Here is a 20,916-nt window from a genome sequence, read left to right as displayed (position 1 = left end):
ATCAGGGAGTGAAATGAGTTCAACCATGTGAATACAGTAAAAACAATAATTTTGTTAAATATTATTACAATTTAAAATAACTGTATTCTATTTTAATATATTATCAAATGTAATATAATTTTCAGCAGCTGTTATTCCAGTCTTCAGTGTCACATGATCCTTCAGAAATCATTCTAATATGCTAAATTTGGGCTCAAAAAACATTTCTTATTATTATCATATTTTTTAGGATTCTTTGGTGAATAGAAAGTTCAAAAGAATTAAGGGTTTATTTGAAATAGAAAACCCTTTGTAACATAAATGTCTTTAATATAACTTTTGATCAATTTTTTGCATACTTGCCAAATAAATGTCTTAAAAGGATTGAACGTTTTAAAACATATTACTGACCCAAAACATTTGAATGGTAGTGTATACAGTAAAATATACTGTTTTTAATATTTATTATTAAACCACAAATCATACAGTGATGTACACTACCAGTCAAAAGTTTTTGAACAGTAAGAATTTTAAAGTCTTTTAAAAAAGTGTCTTCTGCTCACCAAGCCTGCATTTATTTGATCCAAAGTACAGCAAAACCAGTAACATTTTGAAATATTTTTACTATTTAAGATAACTGTTTTCTATTTGAATCGATTTTAAAATGCAATTTATCCCTGCAATTTCAAAGCTGAATTTTTAGCATCATTACTCCAGTCACATGATCCTTCAGAAATCATTCTAATATGCTGATTTTTTCAGTTTTCTTTGATGAATAGAAAGTTCAAAAGAACAGCATTTATCTGAAATAGAAATCTTTTGTAACTTTATAAATGTTTTTATCATCACTTTTAATTAATTTAAAACATCCTTGTTAAATAAAAGTATTAATTTCTGACTCCAAGCTTTTGAGTAGTATAGTGTATAATGTTACAAAAGCTTTTTACTTCAGATAAATCTTTGGATCTTTCTATTCATCAAATAATCCTAAAAATGTTCTCAACTGTTTTAAATATAGATAAAAAATGTTTATTGAACAGCAAATTAGCATATTATTATGATTTCTGAAGGAACATGTGACACTGAAGACTGGATTAATGATGCTGAAAATTTAGCTTTGATCACAGGAATAAATTACATTTTAAAATACGTTCAAATAGAAAGCTGTTGTTTTATATAGCAAAAATATTTCACAATATTGCTGCTTTTGCTGTATTTGGATCAAATAAATGCAAGCTTAGTGAGCCTATTTAAAAAACATTAAAAATCTTACACATTTTAAGATATACTAATCTTTTTTTTATGTTGAGATGAGAATGAGAATGAGATTCTCTATGTCACATTTCCATAATAAAAAAATTAAGTGATACAAATACTTCATTTTTGCTAACTTCTACTTTTAATTTACTACATATTAAAGAAAAAAATGCTATTTTTACTAAGAGACATTTCTCCAGACCCTTTCGAATCAAGGGTAAAATGAGCCTAATTGTCATTAAAAAGAAAAAAAATTCTGGGTAAAATGTGACTGAAAACCTGTGGGATTAACTCTATAGTGTTTTTGTTGAGGGAAAGTTTTATTGAACATTCAGCTAGTGACATAAGTTGTAAAAGGTATGGAATTTATTTTGTTATCGTAATTGTAATTATATGATTAGTTATTTGTATTTAGCGTTGTTATTCTCTGCTTCCGATGGCCCTGTGAGAACAAACCTGCCACACATTTTTAGGTCACAAGTTGCAACACATCAGTTTAGATCCGTTACATTACAATTATGTACAGTGTGTTGATGATTTTTGGAGTGGAGCCAACTGATTCTTTTGTACACACTGTTTACAAACTTGTTGATTAAGATCTTTTGTGTCTGAATATTCTCATTTAAAACCTATAATTGTCTTCCTCTTTGTTTCACCCTCTCTGTTCTTCTTTCTGTGTATGTTTTTCTTCTCATTTCATGCTTGAATGTTCATTCATCAGTCCTGCTCTAGCTGTTGTCATAGTACCACTGGCTCTTCTTACAGTGGACTGCTTCGTAAACTACGTAAGTATGTTACCAGCTAGTATCTACGGTCACGACATCGTGACTCAGGTACGGTCACTGTGTCACCTGCTTCCAGACGTCATGGAAACACTGATGATGACTGCAGCAGAAGTGAAACGTATGTTTTCAATATTTTCTTCTCTCTTAATGTCTTTTGTTTTCATTTCCTCTGTCAGTCTTTTACTCGGCTGCTCTTGTTACGGTGCAGTTGACTGCTCTGCAGTTTCTCTGACCTCTCAGTACAAACAGATCCCGTGTTCTTTAATGCGAGCGTGGTTGTCATGGATACAGTAGCTAGATAGACTGTCATGGATTTTGAACACTGCTCAGAATCACAGAACGGCACCTCAGAGGGAAGATCATACCAGTGCGGCTATTAACAGTGCACCTGTTAGGTCTCATTAACTTTGACTGAGTCCTGTGTAATGCAGCGCTGCTTTTGCCAAAGGCTCCAGTCGTATCCAAAGACATACTTTCACTGAATCGAAAACGCCAGAAAATGTAAAAACAAAATATGAAGATGTTAAAACATTAAAACAAAACTACCGAGAGCACTTTGCTTTTCCTAAACAAAAAATTGAGTTGTTATCCTCATTGAATTGAATCTGAAAGCCTGTGAAACAGAAATATTTGTAGATTGTTTGGATCTAAGCCACACCTGCCCTGGCTGTGTTGTAGGACATTTCTTTCTTTCTCTCTCAATGACCCACTCACACCCGGCTCACTGAAATATTGAACTACATTGATGGCTATCGGCCCTGCTTGTTTCAGCAAGAAAGGCTGGGTTTCACAGGCCTGCTTTGTCAGAGGGCCCGGAGCTGTGATAGGCAGTACAGAAGGATTGTTCTCGGAGGCTGCTCGCTGATTGTGTGTCCTGACCTTCCTGTCTTCAGTACCCAGGCTTAGTTATCTAGTTTCATTGAGTATATGGAAACTCCTTCACCTGTGGCTATGATGTTACCTCACATACAGTAAAGAATGGAGAGACTGAAAGAGGATTTTACTCAGTGTTTATCTGAGCATGTGACACTGGGGCATTCAGATTGCATAAGTGTTTTTGTTTTGAGTGTGTGAAACATTTGCACTACTGTTATTTAAGGGTGCAAACATGACATTTAGTGTGTGAGAGATCATATGCATCTGAAGTTTGTTCTCTAATTCAGGCGCAATAGTTAAGGAACTTTGCTGGCGTACCATGGGTGCAGCAGGCGCAATGATATTACGCAGCACCTGAAAATAGTCTCCCTGTGCAAGCAGGTGGTCACGTTGGTTATGCTGACGAAATTTAGCCTATTTTCAGGCGCTGCGTAATATCATTGCGCCTGCTGCACCCATGGTACGGCAGCAAAGTTCCTTGATTATTAATCAGCTGAAATGAGAGTATATTTCCTAGCCATATCGGCCTAGAAAATCACAACTTTTCATTTTCTGTCGGTCTTAGTACACAATGTAACTACAGAAGAGTCTGTAGTTTTAAATAGGAAAAATATCGAAACTCTTTGGTCATTTTTGTGTGGGGTATTTTGAGCTGAAACTTCACAGACACATTCTGGGGACACCTACCTGAGACTTAATACATATTGTCAAAAGGAGCATAATAGGTCTCCTTTAAATGGCATATTGAATCATTCACTTGACCAATTCATTTGAAAATGCAGATTCCTTCACCACTGTGTTTTGTTCGAAGATGCGTGATGGTTCTGCTGTAGTTTTGTCTGCCACTGTTTTCGACGACAGGTAATACTGACAACGTTGTGTTTAAAATACAAATCCCTTGATATTATAAAATGGTTGATTGAATAAAAGATTGCATAAAATTGTATATATTATATAAAATCATTATCAGATTTGCAGTCATGCTGATATTTGGAAAAACAACACTCTTATCTAGAATTTTTGGGGCATTTATATTCATTTTAGTGGCATTTTTGCTCCATTATTTCCAACCCTGGGAAGCTATGCATTTTTCTGCCTGAAGACCAGGTTTTACATATGAGAGAAATATTAATATTGGTGTTTGTATTAAATTGACAGTATGTCGTTTTTCTGCTCACTATTAAAGGGGTCATCGGATAATAATGAACATAGTGGTCGTCATTTACTCTCGACATCTGAGCCGCTGAAGATGCAGTGGATTACGTTTGTTTGTGAAGGGAATGCGCCTCCCGATCTACATATATCCATCTATGTTTGCGCGAATCATTCATGATCCAGCTTCACTTACAGCAGAAGTGAGTATATGTCACACCCCTGTGGACTGTTTCTGTTGGTTTTCCGCATGTATGCCCTTATTTGGTCTTTCCTGTTCCGTCTTCAATTATTACGTCATTGTTTAATCGTTCACACCTGTCTTCCTCTGATTAGTCTGTGTATATAAGTTTGGTTCTGTTCCCCTTTGGTTTGTCAGTTATTATAAGTCACTCCATGTATTTCAACGTCTTTGTAAGTTGTTTGCGTGTGGGTTCCCTTCTGTTCCTGTTCGTTCCTTCTCTGTTGTATGGATTATAAAAATAAACTGTGTTTCCTGATTTCCTCGTCCCTACTCCTTATTCCCGCAAACGACGCCGTGACAGTATAAGGGTTTTTTTAATGAATCTTTGCGATCACCTTTCCTAATAATGTGCTAGTTAGCAAGTGTAGCGGCTAAATGCGGCTAAAGTAAACAGGCTCGTCACTCCACAGAGAGAAGAGAGGGGCGGGGCGAGCAGAGCTCATTTGCATTTAAAGCAGCCTCGACTAGAATGAGATGTTTTTTGCAGAGCTGATTTTGGCAAGGTAAAAAGGGTGTTGTTTTACACAATCATTGAGAATTTTTAATTAAAGTATATTATAGACTTTTCATTAAGACCCTAAAGAATCATATCAACTTGTGGAAAATGGGCATCCGATGACCCATTTAATGCTAGATATATAAATCTGAAGACAAACATATTTTAATACTCACTTATTGTTTAGAATACATATTCACTTTATATATTATTATATAGTAAAATATAAAAATATATACTACAATTAACACAATAACTCATAATAATAATAATAGCCCTAAAAAATTAGCTTGTGCATTTGCCTGCCTCACTTTTAATTTGGAATAAGTGTCCAAGATGAGCTTAATGTGGTGTGCCTATAATACTTGTGCATGTTGTCCACATAAGAATCACCCTGGGAAGCTTTGCAAAACCTAATTTGAGTCCCGTGGGGGTTAACCTCTCACCTGACAGGAGATCTTAATTATTCTTGTGTTTATCTACATAACTGAGTGACTGTTCTGTTTAGTGTGACACAGGTGCAAAGAGTTCTGGCCCTCACCCATAACATACATACACACAGAGACACAGAGAGTAATGCTATAATCACATCCCACTCAGAGTGCGCACTGTAGTCTGTAATTATGGAGTGAAGGCTCAACGGTGCTTTTTGAAAAAGGGATGATCATCTCTGCTTCCTTCACTTTGCGGTGTGCGTTGCAGTGTCACCCGTGCCCTCTAGATAGCAACGCGTGTGAGCGTAAATGGCTGTGCGTGATTAGTGAAGAATATGAAGAACGGAGGAAGTGGAGATAATGAATGAATAAGATGAAGCTGTGGGAACGGAGAGCAGAGATGTCATACACTGATGACACTGTCAGCTGTATTGTACTCTCAACCCCTTTCATCAACACACCCCTCACAGACCTGCAAACAGCGCACAACCATAACCTTACACCTTGGCTACATTAGCATTAGCAGAGCAGTGAGGATATTAGTCAGTCATCTAATTGGTTAATTAGGAGAAAGAAATGTCTGATTGGATTATGCATTGACTGGTCACCTTTTTTTCCTATTCCCAACATTCACAGGTGTCCCCCAGTAGCACTGCAGACATCACAAACATCTCAAATTTACCTGATTAGCTAAACCAGTACAGTGATACTTTAATCTGTTTTGTGTGTGTTTGTTCTAAGCAAGTATACTGCTCACAAAAACAAACTCGTGGACTATTGTACCCTAAAGCATAGCCACTGCTTTCTGAGAAGTGAAAATTAAGCTTTTTCAACAACCTGTTCTGAATTTCTCTTCCTCATTCTTTTTTCTCTTTTTCACAGATATTTCCGTTACACGTGGAGACATATTAAAACAGGATAGAGAAACTCCATCAAACCCTTGATAAAGGTGAAGTATGTACATTTCTGACACCAAACAGAAAGTCAAAAATAATGACTTTTCAAACAGGTTTCCCAAGCATATTTTTCAAACACGTCCCCATCTGTCACTGTTTGAGCAAAAAGATAATCTCTATCTAACCTCATGCCTTTGGTGAGTTATAGATCTTTTGAAGAATGTTTCAGATCTTTTTGTCTATACCGGGGGTGGCGAACTCCGGTCCTGGAGAGCCGCAGCCCTGTAGAGTTCAGCTCCAACCCTAATTAAAACTCACCTGCCTGTTGCTTTCTAGTAACCCTTCAGACCTTAAGATTTAGGATTAGGGTTGAAGCAAAACTATGCAGGGCTGTGGCTCTCCAGGACCGACGTTCGCCACCCCTGGTCTATACAATGAAAGATAACTGACTGTTTGCAGGGAGTTTGACTGGCAGGCGATTTGATCAATTATAACGTTTTGGGCCCATCATACATTCGACGCAATGTATTTTGTGCATTTTGTTGCTAGTTTCACCCCGACGCAGTTATCATTTTCATGTCCAGCGCCCCGTTGTTTAAATAGCAAATGCACTTGTGCCCATCTATTCGCCCATGGGTGTGCTGGTCTGAAAACGAGGTGTGTTTAGGCGCTTTGTTGGTGCATTCAATTGTATTGCTGTTTTGAGGCAGCTTAAAATGATTGCACCATTGATCAATTAAAACCTGGTCTAAAGTCAATGGCACAGTATTTTTTTGAAATGTATTTATTTGAATGGCACATTAGTAATATGCACGTATAGGCAGGTGACCACGTGCATAAACACTATGCTTGTTAAACATACAGGGATGCGCAGCAACACACAAGTCTGCCAAATATTAAAAAAAATGAAAGGATTACAGTGGTAAAGATTATTATTGTGTACCCGCATGAGCAGATCCATTTCCTCTCTGGAGAAGTCTTCAGTTTTGCTTTTGCAAATTCTGCCATGTAAATAGTGAATCTGCCAGGGTGCAAGTGCAACTGGCTTTTAAAGGGAATGGGAGATGAGACTCTGATTGGTTTATTTCGTATTATGCCCGAAAAACACCCATGACTCATTAAAAGTATAGGTACAACTCTTTTGGACATGTGCCTGGCGCGCCAACTGTTTTTTTCGTCGTTAAGCTAGCAAAATTGGATTTGGACATGCCCTAAATGGACTTGCGTCATGCGCTTCAGACCATGCGCTTAAATTGTTAAAATATGGCCCCTAATCTGCTATTTTTGTCAGACAAACAAACTAGACAGGAAAGTAGAATAAGGTCAGTAGACTTGAAGTTCAAAAATGGCATATATTGATTCTTTCTGATGTTCATTTATGTTTATTTGATGGGTTCATGTGCCACTTGAACTGAGGCACTACAGCGATCTGTCACAACACATTAAAGTGCCACAAAACGGTATTTATTGTTTGAATTTCTTAAAGAGCAGGTCATATGGTCATAAGTGTCCTAATATTGTGTTGGAGCCCCCGACAACAGATTTAAATGTATCTAAGGACAGAAAACATTGTAATTTTTACAGAATGTACATTTATACATAGTCATTTGTCAATGATTTCGAAACAGTTTGTTTGAATTAGTTCTGAGCGTAATGTTTGTAAACCCCTCCCTTCCATAAGCCTACTCTGCTCTGATTGGTCAGCTGGCCAAGCCTGTTGTGATTGGAACAGAGAGGAGTACTTGATCAAGTTAGCAAGCACTACCATCTGTGTTGCTAAGTCCATGGTTATTTTTGATGTCTGCAGGTTGAAGCAACCCCAATATCGTCATATTTAGCCCCTGGAATGCAAATTTGCCAGGGGAACCCCGACAAAAAGTGTATTTTAACGAAGGACCCCCCTCGAAATGTGATTGGGCTAATTTTGAGTAACAATTGTGCTGGTTTTGTTGTGAAAATGTGGCAACCCTGACAAAGCATGCACCTTCACATAAAACAATAATGTAGTTCTCCGATCCGTTCTTAAAATAATGACATAAAAACATTGAGTTTAGCAAAGTTTAGCTGCTAAACTGTAAACACTTAAAAAACAAAAAAACAATAACATTGGACACTGATGTATCTAACTGTTGAAACAACACAGTTTGTAAACCAAAATATGACCAAGTTACATTCTTTATTACTAAACGAAGTAATTAGAACAATGACAGTCTACATTAATTAACATATTCTTAGGAAATAGTGGGTTCACAGCAAATTATCAGAACTATTTCAGTAAGACAGTAATATTGTGGTTTACCTGGATACCTAAAGCTGCACTAGGTATACGTCACGTTGGCACAAAAAAATTGATATTTTGAGCACTCAGTTGAAAATGTACACTAAACGTATCAATTGTACTTACAGGTTGTGGTTAGGAGATACTTGTTAGTCCAAATAAAGAAGATTAGAAGCCAAAGAAGGTAAAAGCCAAGATTAGAGAAGCAATCCTCACTAAAATGACGAGCAAACAACAAATTGACGCAACAAATTGTATTGCTGTGGTTCACATCATCATCTTTCGACATTAAAAACAAAACAAACTTGCTTACACAGCACAGAACACAGCATTTTCTCGACATGATGTAAAAACACTACCTAGCCAAAGTGTTTGTGGGCAGCTCAAACTGTTTGTTAAAATGATTCAGAGTCGTCTCTTTCTTTTGAGAAACAATGTTTTTATTTATCATGCACCTTTTTTTTATTAAAAACTTAGAGCAGACTAAAAGATCAGTGTTTTACATTGAAGGATAGCTACATTACAAACTGCAAAAAAAATATTTTTCAAAAACCAATATGATCTGCTCTTTAAAAAATGACAAAATTGGAAAGCTAAGCATTTCATACCAGAAGTACCCTGCTCTATCTTGTCTGTCGGCACGTTGTCAGTTTCTTCTTTGCTCTGCGAAGTGAGAACACCATGGCTTGTCGGACATAGCAAAAGTAATAAAGAGGGGCAGGTCTTTGCGAAGGGTCAATTTAGCCCAAAATAAAACTGGATCCCAATGGCTTTCATTGCACTGACATTTTTCAAAACATCTGTTTTCTGTGTTCCACAGAAAAAGTAAATTCAAGTTAGGAGAAAGTATTTTTAACTTAAAAAACAAATTTGAAACTTTGAAACTAGTGAAAATGGAAAACAAGTGAAGCTATTATGCATGAGAGTTAAAAGTGAGATATTCTATTCAAAGGTTTAGTTAAACACAAAGGGATTTCACCATTGTCTTCGTATTTAACCGTACACTTAACCTAAAGGGTCATTTTACTCTCTGATACCGTGATGTCATTTTAGTGGTTTCCCTCGAATTGTAATTTGAACTGGTTTAGATGACACTTTTTAAAATTGTAATAGTATATTTAACAGTATTGTATTCAGCGAGCATCACAGCATGACTGAAAAGCTGCTGATCGGAGAGGCGTGTGTGGGGACGAGGATGGGGGTTGGAATTTGCAGACCATGTGGAGACACAGGGCAGTAAATAAAGTGAAACCTCATGGTTGCTTTGCTTTATGGTGTTTTTCCAGCATGTCACCTTCCACATACTGTTTATGGGATGTATGTGTGTGTGTGTGTTTATTGCACAGGGGGAGGACGGAAGCTTCACATGACCATAAAAACCATACGGACAGGAGAGCTGACCAGGTGTGAGGGTTACCACGACAACTACAAAGAGAGAGAGAGCTCTCCAGTGTTTACAGGCTGTTTGACGTCAGAGAGATTCTTAATCTGTGGAAATAAGGAGGATGCAGTTTAGCTCAAAATATAACTGCTTCACCTGCATCATTTTGAAGGACTGTCCCATTTCCACATTGTGGTAGGTTATTGGTCAGTGATCACAGACTATGAGACTCTTCCACTGTGTGAATCATTTATATAGAGTGCATTTCTCCTGAAGATGAATGTAAAATGACTAAAACAGCATTGATGTGTGTTTGGTATCAGTCAGGATATTAATCACACATGGACCGGGCTTGTGACTGATCATCAGCAACAGTAACATTAATGTTAGTTTGTTTCATCGTGTCATTTGATGGCTCTTTACTATATTATTTCTTTCTAAATGAAATTACCTTTGCTGACTCTGTAATACATCCCAATGTCTATACAGTATTTATGTGTTTTGATAATCCAACCCATAATGGTTAAGTCCTCGGACAGCAATCAAAATAACACAGGTACAATCCCAGGTGAAGGAAACCTGTAAACTACAGACTTGCTGAAAGAACTCTATCACCATTATATCCTTGAGGTAACTTGGTCCGTAAACATCAACCATAACAGGTATAGATGTTTCCAACCTTCACTCGTCTGAAAAAACAACTGTACTCTGCTTATAGTTACGTAACACAAAATCATTTTGTAATCATGTGTAATGTGTAGAAGATAGGATGTGAATTGAAAAATGACACCTTTCACTGTAAATAGAAATTCCATTATTGAAGAGCAGGTTTCTATAAAACTAGGGCACCTTGAATGAAAGAGAAAGCCAGAAAAAAGCAGGAAAGAGAGCTGTAACAGTACCTGAGGTAAAGTTACTGGTGAGAAAACTCTGCCAATAAGGAAAGAATTTCTGAGTATTAGGTTTCATCCTTAAAAACTCTTGTGTGAACCCAGCACACTTGATCTGAAATGATTTCTTATCACTTAAACTGACTCTTCGTGCTTCATAGACAAGAGCAAATAATCTGAAAGAGGAGGGTGAGGAGCCAAATTAGTGAAATGATGCAGTGGAATCAATCTATATAATCAGACACCGAATCATCTTCCACTCATGTGTGTCTTATCCCCCTACAGTGAATTGATTTATTACATAACTGGAAAGTTATCCAATCAGACAGAGATAATTTGTCATTCAAAATGATGAAAAATAGGTTGTGTGAAGAATGCACGCTTTAAAGGTTAAATCGATGAGTGGTCCACTGCCTTTAATGGTTCAAATTTCATAAACAACCCCTCTGTAGTCTATAATCCAGAAGACATCACACGGTCTGTTTGGGGTCTTATTGCACTCCTCCAAAACATCATCATATATTTATAACCATTTATTTGTTGTTATAAGATTTGGTTTTATTGTCAGCACCTAAATGTCATCTTTAGTTATGTATGACATAAAATGAGATCATATAGACCAGTTCACATTTGTGACACTGGACCACAAAACCAGTCGTCAGTAGCACAGATTTCGTAGCAATAGAGCAATAGCCAAAAATGCATTGTATGGGTCAAAATGATCGATTTTTCTTTTATGCCAAAAGTCAATAGGATATTAAGTAAAGATCATGTTCCATGAAGATATTTTGTAAATTTCCTAACGTAAATATATCAAAACTTAATTGACCTTAATGACTGGTTTTGTGGTCCAGGGTCACATTTGAGACTCTTATTGTCAGTACTGTAAGTATTGTAAGAATTTAATAAGTACAACAAGAGCTATGACGTTATTAGATCTATTTACATGTGTCCTCTTGCGTTGTCAGTTCAAGTTTACATTTTTGCCCTTTGTAATCAACTCAAAATGTAATTGAAATCTATTTTAATCTCCTCCATCAAATGGTTTTGCATGAATTGAACATGACTAAATTAGTTTCTGTGTCATCGGCAAGGATTTGTAGGTATTTTGTGGTTATGAAAATATTGTACCATTGGTTTTAAAAGTGGAATTTGGGTTTGCGTAATAGACCGCCAAGGCTGTATACTGTAATAGATTCAGGCTTTCATGTGCGTCATTGACTGAAGCGTTCGGAAATCAATGCGCTGTCGCTTTAAACGAAGTGAAAGGGGTGTCACCACTGAGCGAGAGTAGGACGGAACAACATTGAATATGTATCAGTCTAGTTACCCCTTAGAGACTCAACGCAGATGAATGATACAGATTTGGAAGAAACACGCACGGGCACTTCGCTTTAATCACGTCCAAATTATCCGACACTTCCAGAGAAGTGTAAATGGGCAGACTATAGATGCTCAGTGGATGAAGGCGACTTGACAGTGCAGACGAGCGCACGTCGCTTAAGCCACACATATTACTGCTTGCGATTTTTGAATTGGATTTCAACAATTTTGCAATCTATCTCACCTCTAAGATATTGTTATTGTTTTCCGAGTCCTTTTTTTTATTAATTCACAGCCGATATGGACACCATATTGGACAACTTCGCTTCGGACAAACTTTTTCCCAATTCCAACCTGTTGGACCTAGAGGATCTGAATGAGAGCGATTTCTTATCCAATGTGGTACGTCAAACCTCCGCATCTTCCATCATTTTGAACAGTAGCAGAGAGGGAAATCTGCAGAATGTGTCTTAAGTTGTGCATGACTTAACAATTTTATAATACCCTTTTCCTTTCGTCAAAGTTTGACATTTATATTGTATTTTGTTATAAAGTGATAATATTTATGATCGTTTTTGTTATTATTACTTGATAATTATGTTTTTGCTTTAATATGCTTTAATTACATTATATATGTTTATGCTTTAATTAAATTTAATTATCTATCTATCTATCTATCTATATATATTCATATATATATATATATATATATATATATGTATATATGAATGAAGGAGTTTGTTCGGTTCTGTGTTTATTTGTCACACATGTCTGGGATGTTGTGCTGCAAATTAAACATAAACAAGGGCAGAAGTTCTCAAGCTGTGAAGTTTGCCCAGCTGCACACAGATAGGGGCACTTTCCAACTTTAACCGGACCTTTGGGGAGCGGGGGGCGGTCTTCGTTAACGTGTTATTTATTCAAACCACGCCCACACGCCGTATCATCCTGTTTAACTAAATCACGCCCATACAACGATTCCAAACCACGCCCACGGATCGCTTCATCCTGTTTCTCGTGTCCGGCCACAACCGGAGAAGATGCTCAGGTTATTGGACTTTTCAGTATATTTGCTTTTTCTCTGGGGGTCAGAAACACAATTGACGAGTTTACCTGACTCAGAAAGTAGGAGAGTAAGAAAACTAATTTAGTGGACAGCCAATTCCGTATACTGTCAAGTTGTGTTTGTTGTGTACTCTGAATGGTCAAACCATGCCAAGGACAAACAAAAAAAACTGCTTCATCTTAGGTGATATTGGCAGTTAAGTTAATGCTTTTTTACTGTGAGATAGATGGGTACTGCACAAAAAAAAATAAAAATAAAAAATAAAAAAACGGTGACATGCTGCATGTTTACCCTGTGAAGACATCAGAAGGAGTAGTTAATCCAAAAAATGTGCCCCATCATGTCGTTCCAAACCAGACTTTTATTTTACCATGGAAAGCTAAAGGTGAATTGATTTGAGGTGATCCCAGTCTAATATATTGAAAGTGAATGACGACTGGACCTCCGAAGTCAAAATGTGTGGCAAACAAAGTATTATTAATGTGGTCCCAAAGAAAAGAGCAGCCAGTGCATTATTTCTGTTTCCAGTGTTCCACGGAAGAAAGGAAGTCAGACAGGTTTGGAACGATGACAGTGGGCAAATGAAAACACTATTTTCATTTTTGCATAACATATTCCTTTAATTGGGTCAGTAGGAAAGTAATGTTTTGGTTGTTAATGCATTTCACTTGAAGCTAGCCTAGTGTTCCATGTGCATATGATCCATTAGGAGCCCAGGACACTTCTGCAGTTTCCACAGTGATTCAGACGCTCCTACGGCTAATGCCTCTGACTGACACACATTCATGCTGAGGTTCTTTTAATCCTTTCCCAGAGAGACAGAAAGAGACTGAAGGAGACATCACAAATGTCACTATTATTAGGCTGAGACCAGATGGAACAGTTTTGACCTTTATTTTAACAGGCAAACTGCAGCATCATCTTAGGATGGACAGACAGGAGATGTATTTTGTAGCCTCTTATGAGCTACCTGATACTAAGTGCTATTTTCTACAATACAAAGTGACTAAAAATATATAATACTTTCATAATGTAGATGCAGTGGTCAGATAGATAGAGGTACTGTAGCAGTGTCTTGCATTTTGACATGCTATAATTTATCTAAAATGATTTTTTGGGGAAAATTTACCCAAAAATTTGGTGCTACAAACTTAAAATCTTGATGCTGAGATAAAAAAAGGTAATAGAAATGACATTAGATCAACTAGATAGATACAGTAGATCATTTTAAGTCACTGTCTGGCTGTGGATCTGTAATGAAAACCTTTCTTGTCTTATAAGGATTAGAGTATTAAAATTTCTTATGAAGATTTTGCTTTAGTGCCTGTCTGTCTATATTTTTTTTTTGCTGGTCTGTTGGTTGTTGAGGGTATTTAACTGGTAGTATTCAATCCAGATGTCCCTCATTGAGTAACAGCTGTGCTCCAGTTTGCTCTGTAAGGACCTGACTAAGGGGAGAGTGATGATAGGGAAAAGAGAGAGAGGCTTGTTAGTGAAGGAGGCTCATTCACGGCTCCTGATAGCTGTCTGTGTATGTGTGCATGAGCGTATGCATGCCACTGTGCTCCTGTGTGGGTGTGTGAATGGATGTCTGTGAAAGACCACTCCAGACCCTCCATGGTCCCCCACTCTACCCCTCGGCGTATATGTGTGTGTTTGTATGTGTGCGAAAGAGACACTGGCTCTTGAAGGCTCAGTGAATGACTGCCTTGTGCCCTCAGAGAGGAAGCTGCTCCTGGGTTACACACACTGGTTTCTGACCTCCTGTGTGTTTTTGTTCATTCATTCTGCCATTATGTTTATAAATGTTAGTGGGCCTCTCCAGCACTGTTGAACTGGAATATATTTAAAACCTGGAATTCCTTCACAGTATAAATTTGTATGTGTGTGGGACCAAGTATGACCCTGGACCACAAAACCAGTCATAAGTAGCGCAAGTATATTTGTAGCAATAGTCAAAAATGCATTATATAGGTCAAAATGATCAATATTTCTTTTATGCCAAAAATCATTAGGACATGAAGTAAAGATTATGTTTCATGAAGATATTTTGTAAATTTCCTACCGTTTCGATTAGTAATATGCATGGCTAAGAACTTCATTTAGACACTTTCAAGGTGATTTTATCAGTGTTTTCATTTTTTTGCACCCTCAGATTCCAGATTTTCAAATAGTTGTATTTCAGCCAAATATTATTTATTCAGCTTTCAGATGATGTATAAATGTCAATTTCAAAAAAATACTCTTACGACTGGTTTTGTGGTCCATGGTCACAAATATCCTCATAAGGATAATAATTATTGAAGTGATAGTTTTAAAAATCTGTAATTTTTTACCTTCAAAAAGGACAACTGAGTATCATAAAAATGGTTCATACAACTCATGCACTAACAAGTCTTCTGAAGTCATGAGCAATGAATAGACAGACATTTAAGTCATTCTGCATTTAAAATTGTTTCTTTCAGTGATGATTCATTCAGTGACGATTCATTCAGACCACTTATGTGAATTGGATTAACTAATTAATTCAAAAGGTATGACTCAAAAGGTTTGTGTCTCACACAAAGTTATATAGTTTGCTTTGTAATGGGGCCACTTTTAGGCTATTTTTGTGGTGCTTTTGCATCCTTTTTGACACTCGGAAGCTTACTTTTCCAGTTGTGTTTAATAAAATAAAGGAAATCCTCTGGGTTTGGAATGGCAAAAAGATATAGAAGAATTAAATGGTGGAATTTTAATTTCTGTGCATAGTGTTCCTCTACTACACTCTTAAAATTAAAGGTTCCAAAAGGGTGTTTTTGCAGTGATGCTACAGAATATCCATTTTTGGTTCCCCAAAGAACCTTTCAGTGACCAGTTCTTAAAAGAACCAATTTGAAGAACATTTTAAAAATCTGAAGAACCTTTTTCAACTATATAGAACCTTTTCTGCGTTTAAAAGGTTCCATGGATTTTCAAGGTTCTTCATGGAACCATCAATGCCAATAAAGAATCTTTATTTTTAAGAGTGTATGCAAGCTAAATAATGCTTTAATGAAGTAAAAATGCAAATATATGTGTGGCCTTTAGGTATAGGGTTTAGAAAATATAACTCTCTCAGAATAAGAACTATAAAAGGCAATGGAAAATCCCTACAGTGATAGAAGAACGTATGTGTGTGTGCTCGTCTGGCCGTTTAAATCACGACTTTAGCGTAATTGCATGGTTTGCGCTAAAGGGTGGAAATCAGCGTGTCTCACTCGACTCTGTGTTAAAGCTAAGATCACAGAGGGGATCTGTGAACCACAACAGCGCCGAAAAACCTCTGGCTTATTTAAATCACTTTATATTATATATCTGCTGCATTTCTTTAGTGTATCCTTTATACAAAGGGAGCTGATGTTGTGATTCTGTCTCTTTCTTTGGATTTATATTGTCGTTTTTATACCGCTGTTTTTTCTCAATTTCGTAAACTGCGAATGGCTTTGGTGATAGAGAGAATGATTCACCGTTTCAACATGCATCTGCTGATTATATGAATAGCGTTTGATCTCAGCTCACACCAAGCAATATATGTGATGCAAATGAAATTCCCCTCTCTGTCGTTTACCAACATTTTGAGTGTTTGTGCTACTTAATGATGAAGAGGACGTCATAGTACAATGTTTCCAAGTGAATGTATGCGGAAAATTTAGAGAGGGAATTAGTTGCATGATGCTGCAAAGTCATCTACCAGTCTGACATCTTTTACCTGTTTGGTCACTTCCCACACGTGAGTTAAAAACAGTAACCTGAATAGCAAGGGTGGTCTAATGTTTTTCCTTATTCTACAGTATTCTGAATAGAAGAAGGTGAGTCAGATTCCAGACTATTCTTTAGTAGCACATAGCATGTCTAAACGCTCCTGAAGAAAACTGGAGATGATATCTACAGGTTTGGCAGGTCCCACTTGTCCTAAAGGTTGTTTCTGCCTTGCTGGTACATCTAGTACACTCTGAGCCTGAAGGGTTAGGCAGCGTAGACAGCATATGTAATATCTGAAGCAAAACATGATACATTTCAAGTGTATTCTAGAAGATTTTTTTATGTGATCTCTAATAAGTGGAGACAGACAATTTCTACCAAGAGTCTGTGGGTGAATGTTGAGGGTTTGGATGTAGGGGGAGGTGAGGAGCATCTGGAGGGGAGGAGTGGAAGAAGGGCAGCACATTCCTCTAGAATTTTCTCTCAGATGTACTGGATGCTTGTGATGGAACCTGTCCACATGAAAAAAAAAAGAGAAAAAGAAACAGAAGGAAAGTAAGTAGAGAAGTTGCATAATCTTCAAAATGACTGGGCCAACGGTAAAGATAGTAGTGATGAAGCTTTAACTGTTACTCTAATCTTAACTCTCAACATCTGTGAGCTACAATTAAGATGACTGTAAAAAATGAAGGAATTATGACACTCTCTGGGTGTGAGACAGAAATAGATTCCACCAAGTTCAACTCTATGATCATGGAGTTTGATTCATCACGATTTAACCCACATCTCTCAGTCTGCCACCGAAATAAAGGTTAAAGCTTTTAATCAGCCAGTTTTTCCCCAGTCTGTGTGAATCTAGAGGATGATTCCATCACCTGATCTAAATTTAGCCACTCACATATGCTTAGTTTTTACACACGTCCCTTATCTGTTCTGCACAGGACAGTGTGTGACGATCACTCCCATGTGTTACGTAATAAAATGTCATTACGCAGGATTGTATTGGTTAGTAAAAGTATGGCTGCTGTTGTCATACCTTTGGCTACGGTTTGAAATCTGCTCACATGATAGACATAAATAGAGAGAATAGAGAGTTCATTGAGGTGTGTTCTTACGTGAGCAAACGTTCACACACGCACAAAATAACTAAATCAGCAGTTAGTGTGTAGAGACTTGAGGGTGTGTTTGCGTTGGTCTTGTCAAACCAGATCCTTTCATTTTTTCAAATTGCTGGATGCTTTAAATAGTTTTGGAGCATTTGTAAAATACATTAAAGACAAGCAATTGTTCACCGATAATAGTGGGCGCAGACTGTTTTCGCCCCGGCACCTGCCCTGTTATTGCAAAAAAGACCTCTAGGTATATTTCATCTCATGTATTTATTGGATTTAAACATAAACAACTAAAACAAACCCTAATTAGTATCTCAATCACCACTGATTAATATTTGATCTCTTGTAAAAAATTAAATGACGCAGTATTAGGTTTACTTCAAAGCCTACCTCAAATAAGGTAAGGTTTCTCATAAATATTTCATTGTGACTTACAGAATAAAATTCAAATATACAAGCATACGACCCAGACTTTACTGTGTAGGCACTATATCAAATTACAGTGTATGTTTGCATTTTAATACAAATATGTTTAATATGTAACTGGGGTTCCAGCTCCTTCCTTAAATTCCACAAGGGGTCCGTGGCCTGAAAAAGTCTAAAAAAATCCACATATATTTTAGTGCTTCGTGGTATAACATTGTGCCTGTGGTTGAAGAAAAGTCAGGTGTCATTTAACTTGACATTATGAACTGGTTTAAGTCTAAAATACCACAGCTGATTTTTTTCTTCATTCCTTTCGTCAGTTGATGTTTTAGCAGGAGTTCCCTGACATGCCAGAACTCCTCCTGCTCTCCAGGCGCTCTCTCTATCTTTCACTGTCTCTGTCTTCTCCTGAGGGACTGCTGAGAACAGAACTGTGAATGTTATAGAGATGTCAGCCAATTTACTCTGTTCAGTGACCCCTTGAAGTGTACTAGATTTAACCTCCAAAGAGAGTTGAATTATAGAAACAAACTGCAAACTGGCATCTCTGTCTTTCCCTTCATTTAGAAAATGACCGGTAGTGGTAGGAAGCAAGTCAGGTTAATGTCTGATTTCTATCTAGCACACTCATCTAGCTTTGGTCAAATCCTATCAGAGTGTTATTGCGACTCGGATGTTGGCCTGAATTACTGCCAGAAGCTTGATCAAACAAGGAAGTCTGAGCTGGAACACATTACGCTACAAAGGTACAAACCATTGGGGTAAGATGGGCAAGAGTTTCCAGAAGTGTGTCTGCACTCTTGGGTTTTGTCCAGTGTTCTGTGTTTTGACTCCTAACCTTTGCGTTAGAGCATGTCTAACTTGTTCTTCACATGTGGAGGGCATATTCTTACCCCCATTCTAAGCCAGTGAGCCCTGCAGAGACATATGTGTACCCACTCTTAGCTGTGTCTCACCCCTCAGGCTCTGAATAAACATGTCAGGTGGGTGTCAGTGTTTGCAGGAACATGTCGTCAGCTTACCTTGAGAGCCCTAACTCAGATATCCAGCATTGTTTTCCCAGGCTCCCTCTCTACTGGGGATCAAAGACCCTGCTGATTATGTTAATTACTTAATGACTTTTAATTCCAGGGAGCAGTTTTGAATATGCAGCATAAAAGAGATGCTAATGAGTGTTAATGTATTTTAATATAACTGCAGTGGATAATATATTTAATTCTTATCAAAACGGTAATGAAGCGTGTTATTGCTTTAGAGAAAAAAATAAAATGCAATTGTGATTTTATTTCCTAATTGCAACATTATATATGTCACAACTACAGTTTCATTTCTCGTAATTGCAACTTTATATTTCACAATTGTGACTCTTTATAATTGACACATTTCTTGTCTCACCGTGTGACTTTCACTTTATTGTGACTTTATATGTCTCGCAGACATTTCTTGTAGACTATATTTCTTGTAGACTTTATCTGCATGACTCATCATTGTGATTATAAAGCATAATATGACAAATCTGACTTTCTTATAGTTGTGACTTCTCTCAGTTATGACTATTTCTCATTCTTGCAATCTGAATATTTCTCACAATTGTGACTTTTTACCCTACTTTTTCATATTGTGACTCTCACAAATGTAACTGTTTCTTGTAGTTGTGGCTTTGTCTCATCATTGACTGTAATTCACAATTATGACTCACAGATTTGACCTTCTTGTAGTTGTGACTTCTCACAATTGTAATTATTTCTCATTCTTGCAAAAAGTAAATAAATAAATCACAATCCTAGTCTTTATTAAAGATTGTACTTTATTTCTTGTAATTGCCATTTTATTTTTCACAATTGCAATTATATTTGTAGGAATTGTGAATTTCTCAAAACTGCAATTTTTTCCTCAATTGCAACTTTATTCAGTTAACACAATTGTGACTTTCTACTTTTTGTTTCACTATTGTGACTTCATATTTCACATTGTGACTCTCACAAATGTAACCATTTCTTGTAGTTGTGAATTTATGTCTCATCATTGTGACTATAATTCATAATATGACTTACAGATTTTACCTTCTTGTAGTTGTGACTTCTCACAATTGTGAATATTTCTCATTTTTGTGATTTTATTTCACAATCTAAGTCTTTCTCACAAATTGTACTTTATTTATTGTAATCTCACAAGTGCAATTATATTTTTAAGAATTGTGAATTTCTCACAATTGCAATTTTGTTCCTTATAATTGCAACTTTATTCATTTAACACAAATGTGACTTTTTCTACTTTTGTTTCATTTTTGTGACTTCATATTTCACATTGTGACTGTTTCTTGTAGTTGTGATCTCACACCTGTGAATATTTTTCTTTATTGTGATTTTAATATTTCACGTGGCTGTCTCACAAATTTTGGTTTATTTTTCATAATTGCTTTATATATCCAGTTTTATTTCTCATTAAAAAAATTTAATCGCACACTGCAAATATATTTTGCATAATTTAAACTTTATTATTTTACAATTTGATTATTTCACAAATTTCATGTAGGTCACATTTGTGACTTATTTACTCTCAATCGTCATTTAAATAGCATATTAAGAAGAGAATATA

The 20,916-nt window shown here is 36.6% G+C and overlaps 1 protein-coding gene across 2 annotated transcripts in view; it reads left to right on the top strand.

The window, feature by feature from the left end:
* Positions 1–2,041: 2,041 nt before the first annotated feature.
* The window catches only part of creb3l1 (cAMP responsive element binding protein 3-like 1), a 45,502-nt gene continuing 26,627 nt past the window's right edge, over positions 2,042–20,916 (top strand). For both annotated transcript variants that reach the window (XM_051115760.1, XM_051115761.1), the window contains exons 1-4: positions 2,042–2,139; positions 4,084–4,252; positions 6,106–6,172; positions 9,744–12,393. In XM_051115760.1, coding sequence (XP_050971717.1) covers positions 12,292–12,393 — 102 coding nt within the window. In that variant the 5' untranslated portion in view covers positions 2,042–2,139; positions 4,084–4,252; positions 6,106–6,172; positions 9,744–12,291. The remainder of the gene's footprint in view (positions 2,140–4,083; positions 4,253–6,105; positions 6,173–9,743; positions 12,394–20,916) is intronic.

The sequence above is a fragment of the Labeo rohita genome, chromosome 7, assembly GCF_022985175.1.
Source record: "Labeo rohita strain BAU-BD-2019 chromosome 7, IGBB_LRoh.1.0, whole genome shotgun sequence".
Classification (NCBI taxonomy): domain Eukaryota; kingdom Metazoa; phylum Chordata; class Actinopteri; order Cypriniformes; family Cyprinidae; genus Labeo; species Labeo rohita.
The sequence above is the reverse complement of the archived record's forward strand: the minus strand, read 5'-3'. Positions and strand labels throughout refer to the sequence as shown.